Source organism: Phoca vitulina, unplaced genomic scaffold (genome assembly GCF_004348235.1).
Source record: "Phoca vitulina isolate PV1807 unplaced genomic scaffold, GSC_HSeal_1.0 scaffold36, whole genome shotgun sequence".
In the NCBI taxonomy this organism is placed as follows: domain Eukaryota; kingdom Metazoa; phylum Chordata; class Mammalia; order Carnivora; family Phocidae; genus Phoca; species Phoca vitulina.
This window is the reverse complement of record NW_022589739.1, coordinates 11448714-11458362: the sequence shown is the minus strand read 5'-3', so window position 1 is coordinate 11458362 and position 9649 is coordinate 11448714. Positions and strand designations below refer to the sequence as shown.

General features: G+C 39.3%; 1 protein-coding gene across 1 annotated transcript; it reads left to right on the top strand.

Moving 5' to 3' along the window:
• Nucleotides 1-283: 283 nt before the first annotated feature.
• On the top strand, nucleotides 284-1240 carry LOC116646322 (olfactory receptor 51H1-like). Its single transcript, XM_032426925.1, is given in 1 exon segment — nucleotides 284-1240. A coding segment is annotated over 1 exon segment (957 nt).
• The last annotated feature ends 8409 nt before the right edge of the window (nucleotides 1241-9649 follow it).

The following is a 9649-nucleotide window of genomic DNA, read 5'->3' as shown; positions in this document are numbered from 1 at the left end:
TATAAGAGTTGCAAAAATAAATGTGAATTTGACCTATTTGTGGTTGGGTGAGTCTTTTTCTCCTGGACCAGTAGACGCTTCCTCAACAGGATACACTGTGGAGTAGTAATTTCAGGGATTCAGTCCTCTCTTACACCCTCCCCAGCCATGTGAAAATAAAATTGTTTCACTCCCAGGGAAGTCAGATTCTAATATATTGCTAATCCCTGTCACTGTATTTTTTAGGAAGTCATCCATCAAGATCCCACAAGCACCCTCCTCATGCCTGTGTCACACTGGCTTCATGGCAGATAATAACCACTCTTACTTCCAACACTCTTACTTTGTCTTAACTGGAATTCCAGGGCTTGAACAAAAGTATTACTGGATGGCATTCCCACTGGGTGCTATATATGTCATAGCCCTCTTTGGCAATGGTGTCATCATCTCTACCATCAAGTCTGAATCATCCCTGCATATCCCCATGTATTATTTTCTGTGCATGCTGGCGTTGGCAGACATGGGGCTTGCCCTTTGTATTTTGCCCTCTATGCTAGGCATATTCTGGTTTAACTATAAGTCCATTCCCTTTGATGCCTGCCTTGTTCAGATGTACTTCATTCACACCTTCTCTGCCATTGAATCTGGCGTGCTGGTGGCCATGGCCTTTGATCGGGTGGTAGCCATCTGGAATCCACTCAGGTATGGCACCATCCTAACCAATGGTGTGGTCTGCAGAGCAGGGGCAGTCATCTTGACAAGGGCAGTCTGTGTGGTCTTCCCTGTGCCTTTCCTCATCAAACGACTTCCCTTCTACTGCTCCAACATCCTCTCCCACTCCTTCTGCCTCCACCAAGACATCATGCACCTTGCCTATGCCAGCACTCAGGTCAACAGTCTCTATGGACTTATTGCTGTCATCTTCACCAAGGGTTCTGACTCCCTCTCCATCCTCCTCTCCTATGTGTTCATACTCTGAACAGTAATGGCCATTGCCTCAGGGGAGGGCCAGCTGAAGGCACTCAACACCTGTGTTTCACATATCTGTGCTGTACTCATCTTCTATGTTCCACTCATTGGGGTGTCTGTCATTCATCATTTTGGAAAGCACCTTTCACCACTGACTCATGCCCTCATGGCTAATGCCTACCTTCTTGTACCCCCTGTGCTGAACCCTATAGTTTATACTGTGAAGACCAAGGAGATACGAAAGAAAATCATCCAAATATTTGTTCAAACCAAGATTACTGCAGAGGGTTAGGGTCTGCCAGTTTGAGAGAGAAGGAATCTATTCTGTAAAGGCTCAGTTATGACTATGAGAAATAAAGGTTTATATTTTTCATGTTTTCTGTGTGATTTGAATTGGACAAAAAGAGATTTCCCTGCACCGAGAGCAGGGAAATCTCTCCTTTTCCTGCGCCAGATTGTTCTTTGCTTACTATAGAAAGAGTGACATTTATAGGAACTGTTCAATGTACTATCCTATAGCCCTGCATTTATGAGTTGGCATATAACAGCTGAAGGCAGGGAATATTACTAATTCAATTTTTAAATAACTCTTCTGAACACAAATAGGCCATGAGTTTAATGCCTTTTAAATTAAATCTCACCAAATTAATTTAACATTCTAGCTCAAGAATTAGGAATGACTTCCATTCTTAAAAGGGGAGAAAGGAATTATATGCATTAAATAATAAGAGAGCATCTGGGGATAATACATTATTAAAATAAAACATGAATCAGAAAAATGATCAAATTTTAGGATTAAGAATATAAATGTGTGCAATTGAGCAGGGGCCAACTATGTTGCATAACTTGGGATCAAAAGATTAAGGGTAAGATTTAGCTTTTCCATTTGTGACACTGGGTATCTCTTACCTGGGCATCCAGTGTTGTTATGAAATTAAGTTTAATCATATGAAGTACAACTATTTGTAAACATGAGGTTCTGTGAAATTATAAGGAGTGTCTAAGAATATAAGGGAATAAGGAACTTGTATTTATAGACTGTCCACTAAGCAAAAGACACAGTGCCAGAGCCTTTTACATGATATTTTATTTGGTAATTACAGCATCCCATTCAGGGAAAGTGTTATGCACTGTCTATTATCTATGATGAGGCAAGTACAGAAAGGGAGAAAGTTTGAAAATTTTTAGAGCAATTTGAATTTGCAGTGCCAAAGCACACAGTTTTGTATACAATACAATAAAATTGTATGGGTGCAATTTTTTTTTCCTGGTATGAGTGGGTAGAGTGTGGGGTTTCCCAGGAAGGCACACAGGGTGCACTTGGAGTCCATAGGGTGATTATGGCTTATGGTGTGACAAGGGGAGTAAGTGCAGGTCCAGATGGAGGGGCAGGGAGAGGATGGTCTGGGATGAACTGAATTAAAAAAAAAAAAAAAAGCTCAAAATTAATTTACTACATACAATTTGAGAAATACTGATTTAGTAGAAAAAACAAGATACATCTTATTTTTTTCATAGTTAATTTAAAAATATCTATCCTATGTGTTTGAATTAGGCATAGGGCTACATAATAAAAATGAAACCCACAAAGACCAAGACTGAAAAAAAAAAAAAGAGAGATAGTCTAATGGTGGAGATAAGGCAAGTAAAACCAGGAATGCTTTCTAGGTGTCAATAAGGTCGCCTGGAAAGGAGAACATGCTTCCCACTTTCTCAGGTAAGGATGGCCCATGGTCAGCATGCTTTTTTTTTTTTTAAGATTTTATTTATTTATTTGTCAGAGAAAGAGAGAAAGAGAGAGCACAAACAGGGGGAGCAGCAGGCAGAGGGAGAAGCAGACTCCCCGCCGAGTAAGGAGCCTGATGCAGGACATGTTCCCAGTACCCTGACACCATGACCTGGGCTGAAAGCAGAAGCTCAGCCAACTGAGCCACCCAGGCATCCCAGTCAGCATGCTTTTGATGGTTTGTTGATATGTGAACTTAATCCTTTTAGTGCCATGACAAGATCCTATACTCAGAGTCTGGAGGCCACATTCATTGGGACATAATGTAATTCCAATTTGTTTCTGTATACCCATCTCAAGAATCTAGATAGATTATGACTCTTACAGTGTTCAGTAACCTGAATTTTGTTCTTTGCAATGTTGGAAAACTTCAAGGATAGCTCCAACATTATGAAGTCTTTCAACCTGGCTTCAGCCCCAGCTTCCTGATGCACACATTTGTCTCTTAAAGTCAGGGACTGTAGTATATAGAATAATGACGTCCCCATAATTTCCATGACCTTAGAACTGTGAGTATTTTATGTTACATGGCAAGGGAAAATTAAGGTTACAGATGGGATTAAGGTTGCTAATAAAATGACTTTGAGATGTGGTGATTACCCTAGATTACATTGGTGGGCCCAATGTAATCACAAGGCCCTTTTTGTTTTGTTTTGTTTTATTTATTTATTTATTTATTTATTTATTAAATTTTATTTTATTATGCTATGTTAGTCACCATACAATACATCATTAGTTTTTGATGTGGTGATCCACAATTCATTGTTTTTGTGTAACACCCAGTGCTCCATGCAGTACATGCCTTCCTTAATACCCATCACTGGGCTAACCCATCCCCCCACTGTCTTCCCCTCTAAAACCTTCAGTTTGTTTTTCAGAGTCTATAGTCTTTCATGGTTCATCTCTCCCTCTGATTCCTTCCCTTCATTTTTCCCTTCCTTCTCCATGCTATTCCTTATGTTCCACAAATAAGTGAAACCATATGATAATTGACTTTCTCTGCTTGACTTATTTCACTTAGTATAATCTCCTCCAATCCCATCCGATGTTGATGTAAAAGTTGGGTATTCATGCTTTCTGATGGCTGAGTAATACTCCATTGAATATATGGACCACATCTTCTTTATCCATTCATCTGTTGAAGGGCATCTCGGCTCTTTCCACAGTTTGGCTATTGCGGACATTGCTGCTATGAACATTGGGGTACATATGGCCCTTCTTTTCACTACATCTGTGTCTTTTTTTTAAAAATTTTTTTATTGTTATGTTAATCCCCATACATTACATCATTAGTTTTTGATGTAGTGTTCCATGATTCATTGTTTGTGCATAACACCCAGTGCTCCATGCAGAACATGCCCTCTTTAATACCCATCACCAGGCCAACCCATCCTCCCAACCCCCTCGCCTCTAGAACCCTCAGTTTGTTTTTCAGAGTCCATCGTCTCTCATGGTTTGTCTACCCCTCTGATTTCCCCCCCTTCATTCTTCCCCTCCTGCTATCTTCTTCTTTTTTTTCTTAACATATATTGCATTATTTGTTTCAGAGGTACAGATCTCAGATTCAACAGTCTTGCACAATTCACAGCGCTTACCAGAGCACATACCCTCCCCAGTGTCTATCACCCAGTCACCCCATCCCTCCCACCCCACCCCCACTCAAGCAACACTCAGTTTGTTTCCTGAGATTAAGAATTCCTCATATCAGTGGGGTCATATGATACATGTCTTTCTTTGACTCATTTCGCTCAGCATAATACCCTCCAGTTCCATCCACATCGTTGCAAATGGCAATATCTCATTCCTTTTGATGGCTGCATAATATTCCATTGTATATATATACACCACATCTTCTTTATCCATTCATCTGTCGATGGACATCTTGGCTCTTTCCACAGTTTGGCTATTGTGGACAATGCTGCTATAAACATTGGGGTGCACGCCCTTTCGGATCCCAACTTTTGTATCTTTGGGATAAATACCCAGTAGTGCAATTGCTGGATCATATGGTAGCTCTATTTTCAACTTTTTGAGGAACCTCCATACTGTTTTCCAGAGTGGCTGCACCAGCTTGCATTCCCACCAACAGTGTAGGAGGGTTCCCCTTTCTCCGCATTCCTGCCAACATCTGTCATTTCCTGACTTGTTAATGTTAGCCATTCTGACTGGTGTGAGGTGGTATCTCATTGAGGTTTTGATTTGGATTTCCCTGATGCTGAGCGATGTTGAGCACTTTTTCATGTGTCTGTTGGCCATTTGGATGTCTTCTTTGGAAAAATGTCTTTTCATGTCTTCTGCCCATTTCTTGATTGGACTCTTTGTTCTTTGGGTGTTGAGTTTGATAAGTTCTTTATAGATTTTGGATACTAGCCCTTTATCTGATATGTCATTTGCAAATATCTTCTCCCATTCTGTCGGTTGTCTTTTGGTTTTGTTGACTGTTTCCTTTGCTTTGCAAAAGCTTTCTATCTTGATGAAGTCCCAAGAGTTCATTTTTGCCCTTGCTTCCCTTGCCTTTGGCGATGTTTCTTGGAAGAAGTTGCTGCGGCTGAGGTCGAAGAGGTTGCTGCCTGTGTACTCCTTTAGGATTTTGATGGACTCCTGTCTCACATTGAGGTCTTTCAACCATTTGGAGTCTATTTTTGTGTGTGGTGTAAGGAAATGGTCCAGTTTCATTCTTCTGCATGTGGCTGTCCAATTTTCCCAACACCATTTGTTGAAGAGACTCTCTTTTTTCCATTGGACATTCTTTCTTGCTTTGTCGAAGATGAGTTGACCATAGAGTTGAGGGTCCATTTCTGGGCTCTCTATTCTGTTCCATTGATCTATGCGTCTGTTTTTGTGCCAGTACCATACTGTCTTGATGATGACAGCTTTGTAATAGAGCTTGAAGTCTGGAATTGTGATGCCGCCAGCTTTGCTTTTCTTTTTCAACATTCCTCTGGCTATGTGGGGTCTTTTCTGGTTCCATACAAATTTTAGGATTATTTGTTCCATTTCTTTGAAAAAAGTGGATGGTATTTTGATGGAGATTGCATTGAATGTGTAGATTGCTCTAGGTAGCATTGGCATCTTCACAATATTTGTTCTTCCAATCCATGAGCATGGAATGTTTTTCCATTTCTTTGTGTCTTCCTCAGTTTCTTTCATGAGTATTTTATAGTTTTTTGAGTACAGATCCTTTGCCTCTTTGGTTAGATTTATTCCTAGGTATCTTATGGTTTTGGGTGCAATTGTAAATGGGATCGACTCCTTAATTTCTCTTTCTTCTGTCTTGTTGTTGGTGTATAGGAATGCCACTGATTTCTGTGCATTGATTTTATATCCTGCCACTTGACTGAATTCCTGTATGAGTTCTAGCAGTTTTGGGGTGGAGTCTTTTGGGCTTTCCACATAGAGTATCATATCATCTGCAAACAGTGAGAGTTTGACCTCTTCTTTGCCAATTTGGATGCCTTTGATTTCTTTTTGTTGTCTGATTGCTGTGGCTAGGACTTCTAATATTATGTTGAATAGCAGTGGTGATAGTGGACATCCCTGCCGTGTTCCTGACTTTAGGGGGAAAGCTCTCAGTTTTTCCCCATTGAGAATGATATTCGCTGTAGGTTTTTCATAGATGGTTTTTATGATATTGAGGTATGTACCCTCTATGCCTATACTCTGAAGAGTTTTGATCAAGAAAGGATGCTGTACTTGGTCAAATGCTTTTTTTCCATCTATTGAGAGGATCATATGATTCTTGTTCTTTCTTTTGTTAATGTATTGTATCACGTTGATGGATTTGTGGATGTTGAACCAACCTTGCAACCCAGGGATAAATCCCACTTGGTCGTGGTGAATAATCCTTTTAATGTACTGTTGGATCCTATTGGCTAGTATTTTGGTGAGAATTTTTGCATCCATGTTCATCAAGGATACTGGTCTGTAATTCTCCTTTTGGATGGGGTCTTTGTCTGGTTTTGGGATCAAGGTAATGCTGGCCTCATAAAATGAGTTTGGAAGTTTTCCTTCCATTTCTATTTTTTGGAACAGTTTCAGAAGAATAGGTATTAATTCTTCTTTAAATGTTTGGTAGAATTCCCCTGAGAAGCCATCTGGCCCTGGGCTTTTGTTTGTTGGGAGATTTTTGATGACTGCTTCAATTTCCTTAGTGGTTATACGTCTGCTCAGGTTTTCTATTTCTTCCTGGTTCAGTTTTGGTGGTTGATACATCTCTAGGAATGCATCCATTTCTTCCAGGTTATCTAATTTGCTGGCATAGAGTTGCTCATAATATGTTCTTATAATTGTTTGTATTTCTTTGGTGTTGGTTGTGATCTCTCCTCTTTCATGCATGATTTTGTTGATTTGGGTCATTTCTCTTTTCTTTTTTGGTAAGTCTGGCCAGGGGTTTATCAATCTTGTTAATTCTTTCAAAGAACCAGCTCCTAGTTTCGTTGATCTGTTCTACTGTTCTTTGAGTTTCTATTTCATTGATTTCTGCTCTGATCTTTATTATTTCTCTTCTCCTGCTGGGTTTAGGCTTTATTTGCTGTTCTTTCTCCAGCTCCTTTAGGTGTAGGGTTCGGTTGTGTACTTGAGACCTTTCTTGTTTCTTGAGAAAGGCTTGTATTGCTATATACTTTCCTCTTAGGACTGCCTTTGCTGCATCCCAAAGATTTTGAACAGTTGTGTTTTCATTTTCATTGGTTTCCATGAATTTTTTAAATTCTTTAATTTCCTGGTTGACCCATTCATTCTTTAGTAGGATGTTCTTTAGCCTCCATGTATTTGAGTTCTTTCCGACTTTCCTCTTGTGATTGAGTTCTAGTTTCAAAGCACTGTGGTCTGAAAATAGGCAGGGAATGATCCCAATCTTTTGGTACCGGTTGAGACCTGATTTGTGACCTAGGATGTGATCGATTCTGGAGAATGTTCCATGGGCACTAGAGAAGAATGTGTATTCCGTTGCTTTGGGATGGAATGTTCTGAATATGTCTGTGAAGTCCATTTGTTCCAGTGTGTCATTTAAAGTCTTTATTTCCTTGTTGATCTTTTGCTTAGGTGATCTGTCCATTTTAGTGAGGGGGGTGTTAAAGTCCCCCACTATTATTGTGTTGTTGTTGATGTGTTTCTTTGCTTTTGTTATTAATTGCCTTATATAATTGGCTGCTCCCATGTTAGGGGCATAGATATTTACAATTGTTAGATCTTCTTATTGGATAGACCCTTTAAGTAGGATATAGTGTCCTTCCTCATCTCTTATTATAGTCTTTGGTTTAAAATCTAATTTGTCTGATATAAGGATTGCCACCCCAGTTTTCTTTTGGTGTCCATTAGCATGGTAAATGGTTTTCCACCCCCTCACTTTCAATCTGGGGGTGTCTTTGGGTCTAAAATGAGTCTCTTGCAGACAGCATATCGATGGGTCTTGTTTTTTAATCCAATCTGTTAGCCTGTGTCTTTTGATTGGGGCATTTAGCCCATTTACTTTCAGGGTAACTATTGAAAGATATGAATTTAGTGCCATTGTATCGCCTGTAAGGTGACTGTTAGTGTCTATTGTCTGTGTTCTTTTCTGGTCTATGTTGCTTTTAGGCTCTCTCTTTGCTTAGAGGACCCCTTTCAAGATTTCTTGTAGGGCTGGTTTTGTGTTTGCAAATTCCTTTAGTTTTTGTTTGTCCTGGAAGCTTTTTATCTCTCCTTCTATTTTCAATGACAGCCTAGCTGGATGTAGTATTCTTGGCTGCGTATTTTTCTCATTTAGTGCTCTGAATATATCCTGCCAGTCCTTTCTGGCCTGCCAGGTCTCTGTGGATAAGTCTGTTGCCAATCTAATGTTTCTACCACTGTAGGTTACATATCTCTTCTCCCGAGCTGCTTTCAGGATTTTCTCTTTGTCTCTGAGAGTCGTAAGTTTTAGTATTAGATGTTGGGGTGTTGACCTATTTTTATTGATTTTGAGAGGGGTTCTCTGTGCTTCCTGGATTTTGATGTCTGTTTCCTTCCCCAAATGAGGGAAGTTCTCTGCTATAATTTGCTCCAATATACCTTCTGCCCCTCTCTCTCTTTCTTCTTCTGGGATCCCAATTATTCTAATGTTGTTTCATCTTATGGTATCACTTATCTCTCGAATTCTGCCCTCGTGATCCAGTAGTTGTTTATCTCTCTTTTTCTCAGCTTCTTTATTTTCTACCATTTGGTTTTCTATCTCACTGATTCTCTCTTCTGCCTCATTTATCCTAGCAGTTAGCGCCCCCATATTTGATTGCACCTCATTAATAGCCTTTTTGATTTCGACTTGGTTAGATTTTAGTTCTTTTACTTCTCCAGAAAGGGTTTCTCTAATAACTTCCATGGTTTTTTCAAGCCCAGCTAGTATCTTTAAAGTGATGATTCTCAACTCTAGATCTGACATCGTACTAATGTCCGTATTGAGTAGGTCCCTGGCAGTCGGTACTACTACCTCTTGTTCTTTTTCTTGAGGTGATTTTTTCTGTCTTGTCATTTTGTCCAGAGGAGAATAGATTAATGGGAGAACAAAATGCAAACAGGGTAACAACATCCCCAGAAAATATGCTCTACACAAATCAGAAAAGACCTGAAGCAGTGGGAAAAGAAAGGGAAAGAGAGAAAAAAGAAAAAGAAAAAAAAAGAAAAAGAAAAAGATAAAGATAAAAACAAACAAAAACAAAACAAAACAAAAAAACCAGAATGTGATCAAATATGATCAGTCTGGTATATAGATCAGTGCCACACACTAGAGTTTGGGTGTATTGTGATCTGTTAGAAGAAAGTGCCTCCCAAAATTTTAAAGAAAGAAAAGCTTATATATGTACAAAAATAAGGATTGATATGATGAAGGGATGGAATATGACTGTAAAGATGGAAATTATAAAAAATTTTATAAAAGGAATTGATAAGAAGTTTTTTGAA